The 22,726-nt window shown below is 40.2% G+C and overlaps 1 protein-coding gene across 2 annotated transcripts in view; it reads left to right on the forward strand.

Annotated features, from left to right (window-relative positions):
* The window catches only part of LOC114653425 (cilia- and flagella-associated protein 57-like), a 41,502-nt gene that overhangs the window by 16,598 nt on the left and 2,178 nt on the right, over positions 1-22,726 (forward strand). Inside the window, exons 3-9 of one of the 2 annotated variants that reach the window (XR_003716513.2) lie at positions 1,180-1,359; positions 6,271-6,414; positions 7,286-7,402; positions 14,958-15,092; positions 15,172-15,327; positions 17,122-17,291; positions 21,267-21,413. Coding sequence is in view for 1 of the 2 variants with exons in the window: in XM_028803762.2 (XP_028659595.2) it covers positions 1,180-1,359; positions 6,271-6,414; positions 7,286-7,402; positions 14,958-15,092; positions 15,172-15,327; positions 17,168-17,291; positions 21,267-21,451 (1,041 nt within the window). In the remaining variant the exon portion in view is untranslated. Of the gene's footprint in view, positions 1-1,179; positions 1,360-6,270; positions 6,415-7,285; positions 7,403-14,957; positions 15,093-15,171; positions 15,328-17,121; positions 17,292-21,266; positions 21,452-22,726 lie in introns of those variants that run through there. The other variant, XM_028803762.2, reaches the window with a different exon arrangement.

Below are 22,726 nucleotides of genomic sequence, written 5' to 3' on the forward strand. Positions count from 1 at the left end.
TAAGTTTTTGAAACAAAGGTATCTATGAAACATTTTCATCAAATATGAATAAAGCCACCACATGCTCTTATAAAGATTGCTTGTGGGACTTTGGTTGTTATTTATTACATTAAAATGGTTATTTCTACATTCTGAATTGTCAAGCAAAGGCTTCCATTATTAGAAATGTTTATTAGTGTTAGGATGAAAACTTGTGGCTTCCATTGACAGCAGAGGTCATTAGTGCAGCAGCTATAATTAAGAAAAATAATAAAAGATAAGAAGGAAAGTTTGAATACCATTTTCAATTCTTAATTAACAAGAAAATTACAAAACAATAGTGTTAAAAATACTTTTTCCCTGAAAACAGATCTAAACTAATCAACTAGTATCCTGCAGGGCATATATGGCATGGAATACCATTATATTTGCCCAAACCACTTTGTGTAGTTTCATGTCATATTCCACACCCCTTATTACATGATATTCAATAAATAACAATATTTTCTCTTTTCACTGCGTGCAGACCTCTCTGCCAATGCAGATAAAGACAGAGGGCAGCACACATGCCAAAATATTTGTTAGAATTTTCACTTACATCCATCCATCCATCCATTTCTCCAACCCGCTGAATCCGAACACAGGGTCACGGGGGTCCGCTGGAGCCAATCCCAGCCAACACAGGGCACAAGGCAGGAACCAATCCCGGGCAGGGTGCCAACCCACCGCAGGACACACACAAACACCAAGCACACACTAGGGCCAATTTAGAATCGCCAATCCACCTAACCTGCATGTCTTTGGACTGTGGGAGGAAACCGGAGCGCCCGGAGGAAACCCACGCAGACACGGGGAGAACATGCAAACTCCACGCAGGGAGGACCTGGGAAGCGAACCCAGGTCCCCAGGTCTCCCAACTGCGAGGCAGCAGCGCTACCCGCTGCGCCACCGTGCCTTTCACTTACATTAATGGTTAAATTTATTATCCTTTTAGCCTGGCTCACTAGAGGACTAACAACATTCCTTTGGGGTACCCAGCTTTTTAAGTCTTCTCAGTGCATTTTATAAGAGTTACTAAGCCAAAAATGATTTATTTTCACTCTGATTGTGAATTAATTTGAGTAATTGCAATAAAAATAAAGAAATCTGGTTCGTGCATATTTACCTACCTTATAACTTCAGTTTGTTTTAATCCTCCAGATAAGCAGTATGCATAAGCAAATAAGACACAGGGATTTCTTGATTGAAGATCGGGACATTGACATTAAAAAGCTTAAGATGGAACAGCAGGGTCTGGAAGGGGATGTTGAAGAGTTAGAAAAGATTGTCGCAGGACTTAAATCAGAAATCCAGCTCAGCAGCCAGGCAATTGAGGACAAGGTGGGGAACTCATGAAATAACAGCAGATTATTCAATTTCCTGAGCTATTACTAACGCAAATAAAATTGAAAATAAATTCCATGATGTCTGGCAGCTAAGGAAATTGATATGTAAACCAGAAGATTACTTGTACAATACCAACCAGTGAGAGTGGGAGTAAGTAAGTCACATAAAATGCCAATGCAGGAAGAAACAATTGTATAATAGCCTGAGGTGAAGAATAAGTCTTTAGTACATAAATGTTGTCTGTAAGCCTGATTTCTTTATTTGCATATGTATTTGTTTTACAAAAATATAGGTTAAATTTCTTTTCTGTAAGTAAGCAATTATTTATACAGTGAAAGTATTCGGATCCATTCAAATTTTTGTCCAATCTACACTCAATAACCTATAATGACAAAGTGAAATGTTTTCAGAAAGGTCTGCAAATATATTTTTACTTTGTCATTATGGGTTATTGACTGTCGATTGATGGGCCAAACTAACAATTTTCTGATTTGATGTATTTATCTATTAAATCTCTGTATCTATTTGTTAATCTATTTATTTAAAATTGAATCTGCAATCTGAATACTTTCTGAATCCACTATAAGATTACATTTCAACCATATAGCTTAAATTGTAACAGTTTGAAGGTTGTAAATAAATGAGCTTAAGTTGGCTAATTAAAGCTTTACTAATATGTGCACTGTTGATCAGTAGAATATGTATTCTTAAACATAACGGAAATAAAGAATGTACTGGGTACAAAATGTTCTACAGATGGTTAAAGGAAGATTATGTTATGTGTAGTTATGGTAAGCAAAAAAATGTGTTCTTATTCAATCGGTTACTTCTGAAGCATAGCAAGTTTAAAGTAACTGGAGCCTACTAATGTAGGAAAATCCCCTGCTGTCTGTGTTTAGTAAAATCTCTTCAACCCCTCCAAATATGGACATACATCACTGAAGAATTGTAAGACAATTGTATCATCCTCTGGAATTCCTGCAGCTATTTGTGGGTGGTAATGAAATCCTCATTTAAAAGGAACATAAATGTATCTGTCCTCTGTTCTCTGTTTTAACATCTCAGCCATAGTTACTGGATATGGGTTATACAATGATGAATGTTATTAAAAGAACACATCCCCAGGAAGCATGCACCACCTGCAGGTGGCACAGGTTACTTTAGATAAAAGTAGTAGCTAAATAACTCTGGTAAGTGCATGTACTTCATCAGAGTAGATTAAGCATACAATAGAGCATGCAACAACAGTAGGATATAAAATATTACATTTATGACTCTTGTTTTTGAAAATCATATTTGATTAGATTAGCTTAATTGAAATTGTTCAATGTGAGCAAATTATTAAGGAATTTTTGGTGTATGATTTGGTGTATTGTTTACACATCTGCTGCAACTAAATAACACCATTAAATTTATAGGCCACTTGTACATTGTAGTCTTCTCAAAGCAAATCTGTTTTCTCCTGCTCTAGCTTTTCACTATTCTGGACATCCCTTTTTTGCACTACTGCACAGTGGTTCGTACCATACCTCATTCCTTCCTGGCTTATGCAGCCCTGTTCACATGGCTGTTGTTAGAAAATGAAAAACAGAAAGATAAAGGTTTGGAGCACCTCATGGTGCCATTGCTGACATCTTCTCAGACACAAGTCCAATGATGGCTTCTTGATGGTGCCAGGTTCTCATAGGGTCTTTGAGAGGAAGAGGCAAGGTTATGGGTGGAAGCAGAAGTAACATTACAGTTCTTCCTGCCATCAGTCTTCTGTCCTGGGAATGGAAAAGGGAAAAGCATGACAACAACAGTGCCACCTCCCCGCTCAGAATGGAATTGCCATTGTTACATGAGTCGTGAAACTGTCTCCCTGTGTGACACGGCCCCCACCTCAACCCAGACCTGTCAGTTTGGGCATCCTGAATCGAGAGGTCATGGAAAAGAAAGAGAGCATTGGCATTGACATGAAGGGAACCTCAGCAATGTAGGACCCAAAACTTGTACAACTGAAGGTCGTGGCACAGGGGTTTGACTTTCTTTGTGTGTGGCCATCCACTGAAGAGGGGCATGATGCATAACAAGAGTAAACTCCTGACACTGAGGTAGTACCTTAGCTGATGGATTGCTCACTTAATCTCTAGAGCTTCTCCAACACTGCATATTTTATTTCTTGGTCCAACAATTTCTGGCTCAGGTAAATCACTTTAGCGCAACATAGCACCCAAACCTGTGTCTGAAGTATTGGTCTAGAGAATAAAAGGGAGAGGAAAACTGGGAGAAATTAGACAGGTGCTGAAGTATGGGATTATTTTAAGTCAAAGAAAGCAGTTTCCACATGTTCATCCCATTCACCAGTGTTAGAGGCATGTTTTTTGTCAGATTATTCAATGGTGCAGCTCTCTCAGAAAACTGACTTACAAACTGGCAATGGCACCCTTTTAAAACTCAGAATGCCTGAACTTGCCGCTTGCTTCGTGGACAAAGACAGTTTTGAATGACATTAATTTTGGAGCATTGTGGTTTGACGTTCCCCCCGTCTGAACTTATGGCCTAAATTTTTAAGCCTCCATCAGACCAAAAAACATTTCTTTGGGTTGATGTGAAGTCCTGCTTCACATAGTGAACAGAGGATGGCCTGAATGTGCAACACGTGTACCTCATGTGTGTCAGAATTGTTGACTGCGTCATCCATTTAGGCAATACTATAGGTCTGATGGAATCAAAGGACTTTATCCACTAGATGTTGGTATGTCCGGTGCCCCATTCAGACCAAATGGAAGGACACAGTATTGCCAATGCCCACTGGGGGTGGATTTCTTTTAAAGGAATTTACCGATTCCCTTTTGTCATATCTAGAGTAGTTATGAAATGAGCTGATCGAACACATTCATCCACTCCTGGAACTGGATAGCCATTAAAATGGGAGACCCAATTAAGCCAGCTTCTGTTGGGCTTTGGTACAAAAATAATGGGATTAGACCAAGGACTAAAACTTTCAGCAATTACACCCAATTCTAGCATTTTTTTTTTATCTCAACCTGTACCTCTGTCCTTTTTGCCTCTGACAGCTGATATTAGCGTTAATGGACAATAGCCCCTGGTTAGATGACAATGTTGTGCCCATTCAGTGTGGTGTGTCCTGGTCTCTCCTCTATTACATTTGGAACTGTCAAGATGGATTTTTCAAGATCTTGACATTGATTATGAGGCAAATTATTGCCAAAATCCATCCATCCATCCATTATCCAATCACGCTATATCCTGACTACAGGGTAACGGGGTCTGCTGGAGCCAATCCCAGCCAACACAGGGTGCAAGGCAGGAAACAAACCCCGGGCAGGGCGCCAGCCCACCACAGCATTGCCAAAATGTAATTTCAAATTATTGGCATACTAGGACCTTGATTTGCCAGAGTTAAGCTTGGGGTCCCTATCCCATACATGGCTTTAATGGATTTACGTTGTACATTTTTTTTTTGTTGGTCGATGATTTAGTTGTTTCACCACATAATCAACAAAACCTTTTCTCTCTTTAATGTAACAGGGTCCTTGCCAGTATGCTAACAAACTAGAATGTTATGTAGGGACCAAAATCATGTTAATGTTAACTGCTGTCATGGCTGTCAAAATGTCACAGGTCTCATGGCACATGCATCACATACCTAACAACTGATAGAGAAAAAGCTTGATTTCGGTTTTATTTCATCACTCACACATAAAAGATTCTTCAGACTCAATATACATGTATAAGAAATTCATTTAACACCTTACTTTGTCAGTGATTAAGGTTGTGTTGCCAATGTTTTGTTAGATAAAGGCATTACAGTGCAGAAATACACAAGAGAATATTTTACATATAGCTTATAACATGTTTATATAATATAAGAAAGTCTATTTATGGGACATTAGATTATCCTGTATTAGGCTGCATAGGGAGATACCTGATACTTCATTCCAGGCCAGGTCAATCTTGAGGGACTTCATACAAGAATGAACTCATCCTACTTAGAGCAGTTAGACAAATGCAATATAACCAAAAAGCTTAACAGACTAATGATGTTACATAAAGGTTTTCCGCTACATGATTACACAGCATCAAAAACAATTTAAAATAAAGGCATCCATTGAAAACTAAACATACAAAATGGCAAAGTGATGACATCACTGTAATAGTGAGAAAAATAAAAACAAACACAAAATGCAGTATAACAATAAACCAACAGCAATAACACATTATCAGCACTTTCCTGGTTAAGGGGAAATGTCAGATCAACTTTACCGTTATCCTCATGCACCTTTGTCCTACAATTGAGTCTCTCTGTTTAATCTCTTAACTGGTTGTTTTTCATTTTGTCATTGCCAGGCTTTGGCATTTATGTTGTGCTATCACATAATAAAATAATCTAATTAGAACAACTCCAACTAAATCAATCATATAATTCAAGCCATATTAATTTATTGCAAATAAATGTATACATTGTAAAAATGGCCACAGTATGTTACTTGAAAATGTCTTAAAACCAGCGATGAAACTGTTCAGTTTTACACAGTAGAGGAAAAATATATACTGTTTTTTTCAATGTGCTAGTGACACTTGCTTTGATTTGCTATCTCCAGACATTAGTGAGGCCCATTGGGTTAATAAAATACCAGCTATATAAAGGTGTCCACATATTCACTTTTATTTGAAGACCCCATTACTACATTATTGTGCAAGTCAAGTATCTTCATTTGCATTAAATTCTTTTTCCTGGATGATTACTCTGAAATTCAACAATATCGACATTTATGAAATAATTAATTATTACTTCAAAGGATGAAAATAACATTGACACAACATAAAAAAACGTGCTTGCTCTAATTCAGAGTCACTGGGATGGTGATGACAGTAGTAAAAGTTTTTTGTTTTTTGCAGGAGAGCTGTTTATCCACACTGAGGAAAAAGTGCCAAGAACTGGAGGAGATTAATTATGTTTTGAATTTTGCAATCAAAGATATGAAAAACCAGGCTGAACCTAGGGAAAGTGAAGGTAAAGAGCTGAAGAAACACATAGCAGATGTAAGTGTCTTCTTTGGAACACTTCAGTATAAAGTCATAACATCATATTCACTGTTTCTGTCCATCTATCCACTTTCTAAAGCCACTTAAACCAAGATTGGAGTTGTGGGGTGTGAGAAACAAAACTGGGTGCCTGTCTATCACAGAGCACACACCCTTGCTCATAACAGGCTGATTTTTTCTTTCAGCATTGGGCACATCACAGAACACCAACTCTGTACATAATATCAGCCCATTATGGAGCCCATTCAAACACACATAATAATAATAATAATAATAATAATCAGTCAGTCAGTCATCGTCCAACCCGCTATATCCTAACACAGGGTCACGGGGGTCTGCTGGAGCCCATCCCAGCCAGCACAGGGCACAAGGCAGGAACGAATTCCAGGCAGGGCGCCAGCCCACCGCAGGACACACACACACACACACACTAGGGACAATTTAGGATCACCAATGCACTATATAGCTCTTTTCTCCTTATTCAAAGCACTTCAGTGAGCGGGAAACCACTTCAGACATACATACACACACACTCACACTCAGCCAAATTAGATTCAACAGTTAAACTAAACAGCATGTGTTTAGGGGTTTGGGAGGGGAAACATGAGTACCTGGAAAAAAAGCAACATAACACAGAGAATGACTGGGTGCATGATTTAAACCCAGGGTGCTAGATTCATGAGGCAAAAGCATTAACACCAAACATGATCACACTGCCCAATGTATATCTATAAGTCTGTTAAATTTTGCTGGTGTCATTTTAAGACTTTGAGATTTTAATTTTTTTTTATTTTGTTTTCTTGGGAGAGCCTATAAAGTTTTATTCATGCAAACATTAACAAAATTGTCCATATTTCTCTACTGACAGGTTCAGGTGGAGCTGATGCATGGCCACATTTTGCATAAACAACTGGAACAGAGTGTTGCTGAGCTCAAGAAAAAACTGAAAGCAGCACATAAGGAAAAACAGGAGATGATGAGAAAGGTATTAATAGAATAAAATATTACAGATCAGAAAGAAAATTGCTGTCAGAAGAGTAACTGATATTTTACTATTTACCAACATATTGTGGCTGAGAGGAAAGACAAGTGTTAAAAACACAACAGCTCATAGTCATTTTGAGGAATCTGTTCAGTTATATGAATATCAATAAAACATTATGGACAGAATTGCTCCGGATAAGCCAGATCTTAATTCCACCTCTCCATTTACTTACGCTATGGACTTCATTCTACTTGTAGAATAGCCTGCACGGCACAAATCGATAGTGGATTTTTATGTCTGAGTTCAGTCAGAAGATTAATCCTGTTAAACCTTTAAAAGTGAGGTACAGCATATTTCACGAATGAATAAAACAAAATAACAATTGATTCTAAACATGCTCCTTCATAAGGGTGGGGTTGGGGGTCCTTTTTTCTGTACCACTTTACTTGCCAGTGTCCTAATTGCACAAATCTCTATTTAAATACAGTATTTTCAATACAGTATTACACATATAAAGTGCCTTGGGATTGTCATGAACCTGAAGTTCCAAAGCTTGTAAGTTCCAAAAACACTTACAAGAAATGCCAACTGGGTGGGATTTTCAGTCAATCCCAGGTAGATATAAGGGAAAAATGCAGGATCTTTATAGCATAAAATGTTTCCTCTCACAAATGCTCAGTGTTACTCCAAAGAGTACAAAAGAAATAATGAAGTTGCCTACAGTACAAGGCAATCCAAGTTCCAATACAGAATCTAAGATGTAGTCATAAAACAAAGCACAGGTACAAAATATCCCAAAAAAAAAATCACAGTAACTCACCAAAATGCTGAAGTGTTCAAAATGAACCGCCGAGAACTATGGGAGTCCCTCCAGATTTATAGGGAGAGGGACGTTCCTGGTGATGATTGGCGGGGGGCCACCAACAACGTATTTGAAACATCACCAAGACAATGAAACAATAACACAATCAATAGCAAATAAATATAAATAAAATTATACATACAAAAAAAAAATGAACAAAGACAACTTAAGACATGAATATGAACCCCAGCCAGGAAATATAACAGGGATGGTGTGTAGTATAAAAATGTCCTATGCAAAATAAAGGTTTTTTGGTTGCTAAAGGTAGAAAACAGACAAATGTAAAAAATATATTACCTTAGAAAGGAAAACTAATTATGATTATTAAAAATCCAGATAAGTTGCACTGCCATCACTTTATTCCAGTATGTCCACTTCAGAGATTTAACTGAATAGCTTGTGCGAGACTCCCTCTGCCACACATTATGTGCAGATGTTTTCCTTTCTTTTTTTTTCTGCTTTCAGGCTGTTCAGATTACCACCATATTGAAATCAATTCAATTTATTTTAGTTTGTTTTTATATAGTGAAGGCTCAGAACACTAATAATTTTACAGGTAAAAAGCAATTACATCTTTAAAAATTACTAATTACAAAATGCATACACTTGCACGCAATTAAGCAAGGCAGTTTCAAACTAATTAATACAAATGGAAAATTACTATCAGTACATTAACATTACTGTTCAACTATGGCAAGTCCACCATTGATAAGAGAAAAGCAAACATTTTAGTCAGCAGCATCCCAGTAGAAAATAAACCTCTGGGAGTTCAAGATCAGTAAGTAAAAAGACCATGTGAGACACAGTCACAGCCCTGGAGACGTAAGCTAACTGGCCATCCACTCCCCACTGGGCATTCCATTGTACAAGCCCCTGCTGGGCTGTCTAATCTGATTAAAGATTTTTTCCATCCTTTGATTCCAAGGCTCCCTATATATCAGGTGTCTTTCCCATGGGCAGGAAAGTAAGTAGCTTGGAAGTAAAGCGGTGATAGCAAGTGCCACAGAATTTTTCTACGAATGATTTACTGAGATGCGGTATGCGCAGCTAATCTGCAGCTCAAATAAGGGCATTTTAGACTAAAGTATTGAATATTCAGTGTGGATTTAAAATCTCAGACCGAAGGAACATCTCTTATACGAACAGGCAGATTGTTCCACAGCTTCAGGTAAAAGCTGTAAGTTAAAGCTCTACCTCTCACTGTGACTTTGTAAAACCTGGTAATCTTTAGTAGATTATAACATGTTGTATGTAATTTTAACTGCAGATAGCTAAGTAGGGCCTAGGCCATTTAAAGCTTAATATGTAAGAAGAAGGAATTTGAAATTGGCTCTGAATCTTTTTATGTTACTTACCCCATGTAGTTTTTGGCTGGGAAAAATGTTTAATTTCATGTTTCCATGTAGAATTGAGATAACAAAGTTTCTGGTATGTTATGGCAGTACTTGCCTTACTTGCCTTTGTTCCTCAGACATTCCCTCCCTCTTGTGGATGCCAGACAACATTATATCCAGCAAGGGCATAGACGCCAGATGGACAGATGTCTTATCACTTTATATATAGATATTATTATTATTATTATTATTATTATTATAGGTCTATTAAGTGTATGTAGCTGTTGATCTGAATTTGTTTAATGATGCTCTGATAACTGTACTAGTCAGTAATCCATCCAGCCTCTTCCGCTTATCCGAGATCGAGTTGCGGGGGCAGCAGCTTGAGCGGAGATGCTCAGACTTCCCTCTCCCCGGCCACTTCTTCTAGCTCTTCTGGGGGGATTCTGAGGTGTTTCCAGGCTAGCCGAGAGACATAGTCCCTCCAGCATGTCCTGGGTCTTCCCCGGGGCCTCCTCCCAGTTCGATGTGCCCGGAACACCTCACCAGGGAGGAATCCAGGAGGCATCCTGATCAAATGCCCGAGCCACCTCATCTGACTCCTCTCAATGCGGAGGAGCAGCGGCTTTACTCTGAGCTCCTCCCAGATGACCGAGCTTCTCATCCTATCTTTAAGGGAAAGCCCAGACACCCTGCGGAGGAAACTCAATTCAGCCACTTGTATTCGCGATCTCGTTCTTTCGGTCACTACCCACAGCTCATGAGCATAGGTGAGGGTAGGAATGTAAATCGACTGGTAAATTGAGAGCTTTGCCTTGCGGCTCAGCTCCTTTTTCACCACGACAGACTGATGCAGAGCCCGCATCACTGCAGATGCTGCACTGATTCACCTGTCGATCTCCCGCTCTATTCTTCCCTCACTCGTGAACAAGACCCCAAGACACTTGAACTCCTCCACTTGGGGCAGTATCTTGCTCCCAATCCTGAGAGGGCACACCACCCTTTTCCGGCTGAGAACCATGGTCTCGGATTTGGAAGCGCCGATTCCCATCCCAGCCGCTTCACACTTGGCTGCAAACCAATCCAGTCAGAGCTAAATATCACGGCCTGATGAAGCAAACAGGACAACGTCATCTGCAAAAAGCAGTGACCCAATCCTGAGCCCACCCAACCAATGCCCTCAACGCCCTGGCTGTGCCTAGAAATTCTGTCCATAAAAGTTATGAACAGAATCGGTGACAAAGGGCAGCCCTGGCGGAGTCCAACTCTCACCGGAAACAGGTTCGACTTACTGCCAGCAATGCGGACCAAGCTCTGACACCGGTTGTACAGGGACCGAACAGCCTTTATCAGGGGGTCTGGTACCCCATACTCTGTAGTTGGAACACACCCTCCGGTCCCCCTTCTTAAAGAGGGGGACCACCACCCCGGTCTGCCAATCCAGAGGCACTGTCCCCAATGTCCATGCAATGTTGCAGAGGCGTGTCAACCAAGACAGTCCTACAACATCCAGAGCCTTGAGGAACTCCGGGCGTATCTCGCCAAGGAGTTTTTTGACCACCTCGGTGACCTCAGTCCCAGAGATAGGAGGCCCACCTCCGAGTCCCCAGACCCTGCTTCCTCATTGGAAGACATGTTAGTGGTGGGATTGAGGAGGTCTTCGAAGTACTCCCCCACCGACCAACAATATCCCAAGTCGAGGTCAGCAGCACACCATCCCCACCATACACAGTGTTGACACTGCACTGCTTCCCCCTCCTGAGATGCCGGATGGTGGACCACAATCTCCTAAAAGCCATCCGGAAGTCATTCTCCATGGCCTCCCCAAACTCCTCCCACACCTGCGTTTTTGCCTCAGCAACCACCGAAGCCGCATTCCGCTTGGCCTGCCGGTACCTGTTAGCCACCTCTGGAGTCCCACAGGACAAAAGGGTCCTGTAGGACTCCTTCTTCAGCTTGATGGCATCCCTCACCACCATTGTCTACCAACAGGTTCAGGGATTGCCACCACTCTCACACTACGTTTGGGCCTACCAGGCCTGACTGGCATCCTCTCCCACCATCGACGCCAGCTCACCACCAGGTGGTGATCAGTTGACAGCTCCACCCCTCTCTTCGGCCAAGTGTCCAGGATATGTGGCCGCAAGTCCGATGACACGACCACGAAGTTGATCATCTAGCACCCCCTCAAGAGACTCCAAAAAGGGTGGGTACTCCAGACTGCTGTTTGGCGCATACGCACAAACAACAGTTAGGACCTGTCCCCCCACCCGAAGGTGGAGGGAGGCTACCCTCTCATCTACCAGGTTGAACCCCAATGAACAGGATCCAAGTCAAGGGGCAATAAGTATGCCCACACCTGCTCGGCACCTCTCACCGGGGGCAACTCCAGAGTGGTAGAGAGTCCAGCCCCTCTCAAGGAGACTGGTTCCAGAGTCCACGCTGTGTGTTGAGGTGAGCCCGACTATATCTAGCCGGAACCTCTCAACCTTGTGCACTAGCTTAGACTCCTTCCCCTTCAGAGAGGTGACATTCCACATCCCAAGAGCCAGCTTCTGTAGCCAAGGATCGGACCGCCAAGTTCACCGCCTTCGGCCACCGCCTGACTCACACTGCACCCAACCTCCTTGGCCCCTCCTACAGGTGGTGAGCCCATGGGAAGGGGGACCCATGTAGCCTCTTCGGGCTGTGCCTGGCCAAACCCCATGGCTGGCCTGGCTCAGGAAACACCGAGGAAATGTTTGTATGCATAGGTGGTGTTCTGAACCACTCTTTGTCACGTCCCTCGCCTAGGACCAGTTTGCCTTGGGTGACCCTACCAGGGGCATAAAGCCCCCGACAGCAGAGCTCCTAGGATCATTGGGACACACAATCCCCTCCACCATGATAAGGTGGCGGCTCGAGGAGGGGTAGTCAGTAATGAACTATTGATAATGCTAAGAATGCCTGCTGCCAGAACAGCTATTGAGCTTTTCACTAGTTATGTTGGGACTGGGACTAAGGGACAGGCAGTAGGTTTGATTTTAAAAATTAAAGTTATTACTTTCTTTTCTGTTATTAACTTAACATTACTAAAGGGGAAACAGTGTTTGACAATCAAATATTTAATTTTTTTGTTTTGTTTTTTTTCATTAAAGAAGTTAATAAAATCTGACTCCTAGTGGTTGGAGGTATTTTTCATTGTATTTTACATTTTTCAGAATTCCCACGTGTTAGATTAACCAGTGTTTCCCAACCTTTTTGGCACACTTTTTGTAACCAAAATCATCCCAAGGCACACCACTATCTTACTGTCCACAAACACATATATATTTCATACACTTACTCAACCTCCCAAAGGGTCCAGACTACCAGATAAGCCAGTACAAAAAGGAGCTGTGAGATCAGCATTCGCAGATACGGCACTTTGCTAGCACTTTCCTGGCATCTTCAAGCAGCTTCACCCCTTTGCCCACCCCTCTCTGCTTCAAAGGCAACTGTGAGGCTTGCTGGTGACCACACACCCAGGGCAGAAGGACTCCAGCAGCTGGTGAAGTGCTCTAAGTTCTGTGTCTGCAACATAGTGATAGAGTTGCTTTTATGCCAGCTTCTCTTAGACCTGTCCTCCTCAGACAGGTCTTGACCACCTGTGGAGCTTATCCCTCACAAGTTCAGAACCAAGTGCGCCACAGCGCACTGATTGTACGGTTGGGAACATGTGCTAATAACACGTTGCCACACCCACCACACGCGGAACCACCTGGATTGGAACCCAGGAGCAGAACACTGGTCTAAACAGTATGCAAAGATTATTCCTGTTGTCATCTATCAATCCAGAATAGTAGTCAGAGAAGAACATAAAAAGAGCTTTTTTATACCTTTTAACACATGCAATTTGAAAGCCCTGGAGCTTTTTTTCCTTCTACTTATGCTCTAATTTTCCTTATTGTAATTTAAAAACATGAGTGCATTCATTAATCAAGGGAGAGTCTCTTTGTGCTTTAATCACTTTCGTTTTAAGTGGCTTCACTGTATCAAAGGCCTCTTTCAAAGTCATATTAAAATCAGATGTCAGCTGGTCTGGACTGTTTTCCATAATTAAGTCTGATTTTCTCAAAATTTAGTATTTAAAAAGATGGATGCAGTATTGCAGTCCGGATGTTGCACTGTCCTTGTTTTAATCTGTGATTGTACTGGTATGGGCAAAAACAAAGCAAATATATTTAAGTAATGATCAGATATAACTATGCATGGAGAAATACTGTAAATTTTCTAGTCATGTTTAATAATCTTTTCAGAGCTCTACTAGTACTTATCTGAGGAGCTCATTAACATATCTGATCATTACTAACAACAAGCAGTGTGTACTAATTATAAGAACTTCAAAACTGCAACAACTTGATTCACTTTTACTGGAAATGTCCTTGTATATGGGATAAATTAAACTGAAATCAACAGTTTGCTCACACCAATCAGCACCAACTAAACATATGTTGATCAATTTTGTGTATCATGCATGTAACCCATGAGCATCTCACACCTACTATTGCTCAGGCTCACATGGCTGAAAACCCCTTTGAACCTCTTAAAAATTTGGACTGTGATCTTTCAGGTTTTAATAACTACTCAGCAGGCCACCAGATTTAACCAGGCAAATTGATCTACCAGCTAAGAACAGCCATGCATTGCTACATGACAGAATCAGGAGAAAGCTTTCATTCTGTCAGTCCTGTCCATGCCCAAACCAATCAAGGCATTGCATGTTATTAAATTATGAAGCACATTAACAACTCCTTGAATGACTTCACTCTATGCTGAATATTATTGAGTGTCCTGTCAGCTAATTAGAAGCAAATCTAATTTCTCACGTCAGTATAGACACTTTGGAAGTGGGCCTTGTACTCCAGCTGCTTCTTGAAGAATGCCTCTTAGTCAATCCAACTAAAGGAACATTGCAGTAGACTGTGAAAATGGAGACACCCACTACAACAACAGGAAATAAAATGGTGTCATGGAAGTAATGTTAAAAATATAGCAATAAAACAATATTAAATAAAAACCTGTCCAAGAGTAATGAAAAACAAATCAGGGCAACACCAAACACATTTCTGACAGGACCTGATGTGAAGATGACGGAAACTGAGACAATATGTAGAAATGGAAAGCACTTCCCATACAATAATCAATAATATTAATACAGTAATATTAAAAGCTGTCTTAATTATATGCAAAAGCTAGGAATATGCCCTACAAAGTCAGAGTAAAAATAATGCAAGAATGAAACGAGAGTCACGACAGTTTGTACATTGATAATCAATACAGATATTTTGATTGTTCTGATACATTTTTTAATTCTTATGATTTGCATTTTTTCTGTCAGCTCCAAACCCTTGAAACATTAAAATCAAGGTTTACATCAGACTTATTCAACTGCATGGCGTTTATTCAAGAGCCTAAAAAACTGAAACGCAGCATCTTGAAGATCTACCAGCAATATGTGCAGGAGGCTGATGTGGTATGAGGCTTTTATTTATTTTATTTTACTTATTTTGAACTCTCATCATGTTACTTCAGTAGCTAATGATGTGTTGCAGGTTAAAACTCGAGAAAAGTCTTCAGACAGGGATCCTGAAGTTCTATATGAATTTTCATGTCAAAGAAAGCACCTGGAGAGAACAGTTGCTTTGCTGAAGAAAAAAATAACTGATGATGCAGAAATTAATCGAGTTGCTCACTTCAGGATCGTGCAGGTAATATGAGTGATTACAGTTTCTCAAAAAAAGAAATTATCACATGAGTTTTGTATGTGCCCTTGCATTTTACCACAAGATATGAGGTAAACAGTGATGCAAAATATAGTATATTGAGTGATCACTTTATTTGGTATACTTGCCTAAGTATAACCGCTTTATCATATGTGTAGGCAGTCCCCTTTAAAACAGATGGTGTGTGGTTCAGAAGAATAATCGACAGGTTAAAGTTTTGGACACTGCACTGGGTGTGGCAGATGCACCTGCCATGGTCCAGCTGGCTGAGTTAAATGTCACAAAAGTTCTCTCATTTTACTTTGATGCCTGCTAAATAACTTATGTTATATTACAGAGAACAAAGTTCAAGCAATTAATTTGAGTAGCAGCTAGACGTTTGTGTTGGAAACTGCAAGGGTGAAGACCAAAAATTTGAACAAGAAGATAGGGTATCTTAAATGTGGAGAAAACAGAATAACAATTGGTGACAACAGAAGTCAAAAGCCACTTGAAAGGTACTACAAGCTGCTCAGACAAATGGTCACCACACTGAAGAGCTGCAGCAGGACTAAAAAGACACAAGACAGGTGCTATTTGTTTGAGAGCTGACCAATGGCATGGACAAACATTAACAAATACATCAGAAGCCATGCTAGAGTTTGGCTAGAGGAAAAATCAAGTTGATTGTGTTTGGCAGCAACGCGGAGAGCACAGAATAGGTTAGGATTTACCTGGCTTGAAGACCAAATTGAGAAAAGAGTCTGCTTAAAAATGACTAGCTTTAAAGTTCCTTAGCAACGTTTTGATTTAGGTAGCTAGTACATAAGAAAATTACAATTAAGTACTATTTTTCTAAGATACATATTACAATCCAAAGGCTAAACAAGTCTCTTTCTGGATTACTCAGAAAAATTGGTACAAGAACTAAAATACAAAAGCTGTTCTGTAAATCAAAAAATGATTTGATTCTTGATTATTAATCCATAATGTCAGAATGGAATTGTTGATCGTTTATTATTTTTTTAACAAGCACACATGTTTATATGGAAAATAGCCATTATGATGTCCATTATGATGATTATGAATGTTCATGGCAACAAACAACATGGCAACACTGATGTCATGAAAGCATAACTCAATGTTAAATATGCCCAGAACCTAACCTATCGTAGTTGGTGTTCGTACTTGGTATGCTGGAGCAAGTAAAGTTTCAGCAGTTTGCCTACAATTGTAAATTCTTGGCAAAGATTATATTTTAATCTCATCTCATATTCTGTCTGCTTTTACTGGTAAGGATCCCAGTGGCAAAAGACAACATCGATCAGCCCAGACAACATTGCCGTCTATGAAATTCCATCTAGAAATATAATTTCTTCAGTGTGTCCTGAGTTTGCCCCTCAGTACAGAATAAGACAGATATGTGCAGGTGGGTGTGTGGTTGTCAGTGTACTCTTTTATGTAGTGGTATATTCTGGCAGGAACAAGAGAATAGGAAATGCCAACAGTAGGCTAACTCTGACCTGAGCATCAGTTTGGATAACAGCAAAGAAAATAATGTTGGCTAAGCTATTGACTAAAATGAACAATCCTTCCCACCCTCTGAATGATGCCCCATATAACCAGCAAGGCACCTTTAACACAAGACTGTTTCCACCATGGTTCTACAGGGAATGCAACCAGAGGTCTTTAATCCAACAGCCTTTAGTGGTCAAAAAATTACATTGAATACACTTGGATAGGCTTTGCTGTAGACTCACTTACATGTGTTACATCACATTCTTTGTTATTTTCTTTCAGGTATTTCTGCTCAACAGATTACAGTGTCTTTTCTTTTCCTTACCAGGAAAATGTTTCTTTAATTAAGGAAATCAATATGCTAAGAAGAGAACTTAAAGGGGCACGTACCAAAGTGCATGACCTTGAGAATGTAATCCAAATAAGAAAAAATTCAGCTCAGTTAGGGAAAGGTATGGTGATTATCAGTCCTCAGATGTCACATTCTTACAAATTGTTAACAAACTGTCCAACCTAACCTGTATTTTAAGATAAAGTGTAATGTCACAAGAGTGAACTTTGTAATATAAAATTATATACTCTATACTATTTTTAGTAACGCTGTATCAACTGTTTTTAGTGTCAGTTTGAAAAAGCTCATCATTAAGTAACCAGATGTTTTAGATAAATGTAATAAGCATGGCTACTGAAATGGGCTAACAAATTGGTCTCCTTTCATAAATTTAAGTAAAGCCCTAAAGTTTTCTAGGCAATTTTACCAAATATATTTTCTTAACCAATAACAATTTTATTTTAAAAATACACCATGAATTGTTAGTTTGATTTTATCTGATTATCTTAACTGACAAGACTGAAACTAAAAAAAAAGACCAGACAACAGGATTCAGCAAAAAGGATGCCTAAAAGCATCTTCTTCTTCTTCTGGCTCCTCACATTAGGGGTCACCACAGCAGATCATCTTTTTCCTTATCTTCCTGTCCTCTGCATCTTGCTCTGTTACACCCACCACCTGCATGTCTTCTATCTCCACATCCATAAAGCTTCTCTTAGGCACTCTCATTCACACATACAGTATGTATTCTGTCTTGTTCCTATTGACCTTATCCTATCTAGAGCATATTTCCACCTCTACATGGTCTCCTCGACCTACTCCCTACCCTTGCTACAGATCACAATGTCATCTGCAAACATCATAGTTCATGGGGATTCCTGTCTAATCTCATCTGTCAACCTGTCCATCACCATTGCAAATAAGAAAGGGCTTAGTGCTGATCTCTGATGTAATCCACCTCCACCTTAAATACATCCATCACTCCTACCAAAGACCTCACCACTGTCACACTTCCCTCATACATATCTTGTACCACTCTTACATAATTCTCTGCCACTCCCAACTTCCTCATATAGTACCACAACTCCTCTCTAGGCACCCTGTCATATGCTTTCTCTAAGCCCAAAAAGACACAATGCAACTCCTTCTGGTCTTCTCTATATTTCTCCATCAACACTGTCAGAGCAAGCACCACAACTGTAGTGCTCTTTCACGGCATGAAACCATACTGCTGCTCACTAATCATCACCTCCCTTCTTAACCTAGCTTCCACTAGTCTCTCCCATAACTTCATGGTGTGGCTCATCAATTTTATCCCTCTGCAGTTACTACTGTTCTGCACATCTCCCTAATTCTAAAAAATCGTTACCAGTACACTTCTCCATTCCTCAGGCATCCTGTCACTTTCCAAAATTGCATGAAACAACCTGGTCTAAACACCTCCATGCTTCCACAGCTTTGTCGTCTGGACCCACAGCCTTTCCATTCTTCATCCTATTCATAGCTGTCCTTACTTCATCTCTGCTAATCCATTGCACATCCTGGTTCACTATCTCCCCATCATCCAACCTTCTCTCTCTCTCTTATTCTCTTTATTCATCAGCCTCTCAAATTACTCTTTCCAACTGCTCAACACACTCTCCTTGCTTGTGAGTATGGTTCCTTCTTTATCCTTTATCACCATAACCTGCTGGCACATCTTTCCCAGCTCGGTCCCTCAGTCTAGCCAATCGGTACAGGTCCTTTTCTCCCTCCTTAATGTCCAACCTCTCATACAACTCATCATATGCCTTTTCTTTACCCTTTGCCACCTCTCTCATCCCCTTATGCCTTATCTCCTTGTACTCTTGTCTACTTTCTGCAACTCTCTGACTATCCCATTTTTCTTCAACAACCTCTTCCTCTGTATACTCTGCTGTATTTCCCCATTTTACCACCAGGTTTCCTTATCCTTTTTCCTCTGTCCAGATATCACACCCGGCACCCTGATAGCTGTCACCCATAACTACTTCTGCTGTACTTGCCCAGCTATCTGGTAACTCTTCACTGACACCTAGTGCCTGTCTTACCTCCTCTCTGAACTCCAACTTACAGCCTTCCTTTTGCAACTTCCACCAGTTGATCCTTGATTCTGTCCTCACTGTCCTCCTCTTCTTGATATCTAACAACATCCTACAGACCACCATCCTATGCTGCCTAACTACGCTTTCCCCTGCCACCACTTTGCAGTCTCCGATCTCCTTCAGATTGACCCTTCTGCATAGGATATAATTCACATGTGTGCACCTTCCTCCACTCTTGTACATCACCCCATTTTCCTCCCTCTTCTTAAATTACATATTCACTACAGCCATGTCCATCATTTTTGCAAAATCCACTACCAACTGATCTTCTGCATTCCTCTCCTTGATACTATACCTACCCATCACCTCCTCATCTCCTTTGTTTCCTTCACCAACATGCCCATTGACATCCACTCCAATCAACACTTACTCTCCCTTGGGTACACTCTTCACCACTTCACTCAACTCACTCCAGAAATCTTCTTTCTCGTCCATCGCACACCCAACTTGCGGGGCATATGCATTAACAACATTCATCATCACACCTTCAATTTCCAGCTTCATAATCATTACTCTGTCCGACAATCTTTTCACCTCCAAAACACTCTTGACATACTGTTCCTTTAGGATAACCCCATCCCCACTTCTCCTCCCATCCACACCATGGTAGAGCAATTCAAACCCACCCCTGATCTACCTGGCCTTACTTCAAGTTCATTTAGTTTCTTGCATGCACAATACATCAAACTTCCTTCTCTCCATCATATCTGCTAACTCTCTCCCTTTACCAGTCATACTGCCAACATTCAAAGTTCCTACCCTCACCTCCACTCTCTTTACCTTCCTCCTCTCCTCCTCCTTCCCCCTCTTCTTTTCCTCATTTGGCTACCAGTAGCCCAATTTCCGACAGCACCCTGTTGGCTAACAGTACTGGTGACAGCCGTTGTTAACCCGGGCCTCAACTGATCCGGTATGGAATTCTGTATTGTTTTCCATATATTGATCTCGCAAATAGATCAATGCCCTTCCTGACATAATCCTCTCCATTTATCCAGGATTGGGACCAGCACGAAGAAACACACTGGTTTGTGCACCCATGTGGCTGGGTTGACTTCCAATCTGTTTAATCCATTTCAGGGTTGAAAGTAGTGCAGAGTCTAGTCTTACTACTTTGGTTGCCAGGCAGGGAGCAACCCTGAAATGGGTGCCAGATCAGCAAAGGGCCTTCTCACTCACACACTAACATTCAAATTTGCTCTAGATCTAAATACAGCTTTGCTGGAAAACTTATGTTTGTCTTGAATGAGGGGGCTTTTTTTGCTACAATAATTCCAAACGTTTGAGGCATACTGCATCTGAATTTTTTCACAACTTGTTTCAGCATTGTAAATGCAAGTATGGATGGAGGGAAAATACCAGACTGTGTGAGATTTCCTTTTCTGAGAAATAGTTGTCCTAAATATGGCTTTTTAAAACTTAGACCAGTCAAATGGGGGTTTTAAAAAATGCAACAATTTCTTTCACCAATTATTGTCTTTATAATACTAGTAAAGTATGCTTAAAAAATACATTTGTCATAAAAACAAATTTTGTTACTAACAAAACAATGACATGTGACATTGTAGCAGCCATTCTATAAAAGAAGGCCATGTGCCTTAAAAATAATTTAATTATTTATAGCAATATAAAAGAAAGTCTTTTGACAAAAAAAAAAAAAATTCTGGTTTTGACTTCGAATTTAGTGCTTTGCCTTTAACTTGACAATTAATCTCGAGTGCGTTTTGTCCTTATGTATCCTTTTGTGACAAATCTAAAATCACAGACAGTTGCTTAAATTAAAGTGTTCAACCATACTTGCTTGTATGGGAAACTCTGACAAACTTGACAGTTTTAAGCTCAGTCCCCTTGGATATATGCTGTAGAATTTATCTCTGTGAGTTAACATCAAAGTTGCCATGTTCCTACAGCTTTTTAGATGTAATTGACATTATTATTCTATGATATTAACTATGTTGTGTTGTTGTTTTCAATAGAAACTCCAATTGTGGACCTTTTGAACCCAAACTTAGCCAAACTTCATTTTGAAGAGGAGGCAGAAAAAATTATAGATCTGCAGAAAATGGAAATAAAACGTCTCAGAGAGCAGATTCAGGCTCACGAACAAACCTGCCCACTGCGGCCACTCACGGGTATCAAACTTGCACCAATTACACCTTAGGTACTGTCTTGTCTAATAAATTAAAAACTGTTTGTTGGTCATTTTATTTATTGAACACATTAATTAAAAAATACATAAACTGAAAGGGATGTCTGGGCATCTTTGCTTAGACTGCTACCCTTGTGACCCAGACGCAGACTAGTAGTAGAAAATGGATGAATGGACAGTTGGATACATAAACTAAGCAAATCACATGAGAATGTAAAGAACAAAATAAAGTATACAGAGAGGCAGTGTTGCCTTCTACTTAAGAATTAAAACTGTAATGCCAAGTATGTGGATTCAAACTATACTCCCACTTCTTAATCTGTCTGTGTCCCAACATCTACAGTTAGGTCCATAAATATTTGGACAGAGACAACCTTTTTTCTAATTTTGGTTCTGTACATTACCACAATGAATTTTAAATAAAACAACTCAGATGCAATTGAAGTGTAGACTTTCAGCTTTAATTCAGTGGGGTGAACAAAACGATTGCATAAAAATGTGAGGCAACTAAAGCATTTTTTTAACACAATCCCTTCATTTCAGGGGCTCAAAAGTAATTGGACAATTGACTCAAAGGCTATTTCATGGGCAGGTGTGGGCAAGTCCGTCGTTATGTCATTATCAATTAAGCAGATAAAAGGCCTGGAGTTCATTTGAGGTGTGGTACTTGCATGTGGAAGATTTTGCTGTGAACAGACAACATGCGATCAAAGGAGCTCTCCATGCAGGTGAAAGAAGCCATCCTTAAGCTGCGAAAATAGAAAAAAACCCATCTGAGAAATTGCTACAATATTACGAGTGGCAAAATCTACAGTTTGGTACATCCTGAGAAAGAAAGCAAGCAATGGTGAACTCAGCAACGCAAAAAGACCTGGACGTCCACGGAAGACAACAGTGGTGGATGATCACAGAATCATTTCCATGGTGAAGAGAAACCCCTTCACAACAGCCAACCAAGTGAACAACATTCTCCAGGGGGTAGGTATATCAATATCCAAGTCTACCATAAAGAGAAGACTGCATGAAAGTAAATACAGAGGGTGCACTGCAAGGTGCAAGCCACTCATAAGCCTCAAGAATAGAAAGGCTAGATTGGACTTTGCTAAAGAACATCTAAAAAAGCCAGCAGAGTTCTGGAAAAACATTCTTTGGACAGATGAAACCAAGATCAACCTCTACCAGAATGATGGCAAGAAAAAGGTATGGAGAAGGCGTGGAACAGCTCATTATCCAAAGCATACCACATCATCTGTAAAACACAGTGGAGGCAGTGTGATGGCTTGGGCG

Source organism: Erpetoichthys calabaricus, chromosome 1 (genome assembly GCF_900747795.2).
Source record: "Erpetoichthys calabaricus chromosome 1, fErpCal1.3, whole genome shotgun sequence".
Lineage (NCBI taxonomy): Eukaryota > Metazoa > Chordata > Cladistia > Polypteriformes > Polypteridae > Erpetoichthys > Erpetoichthys calabaricus.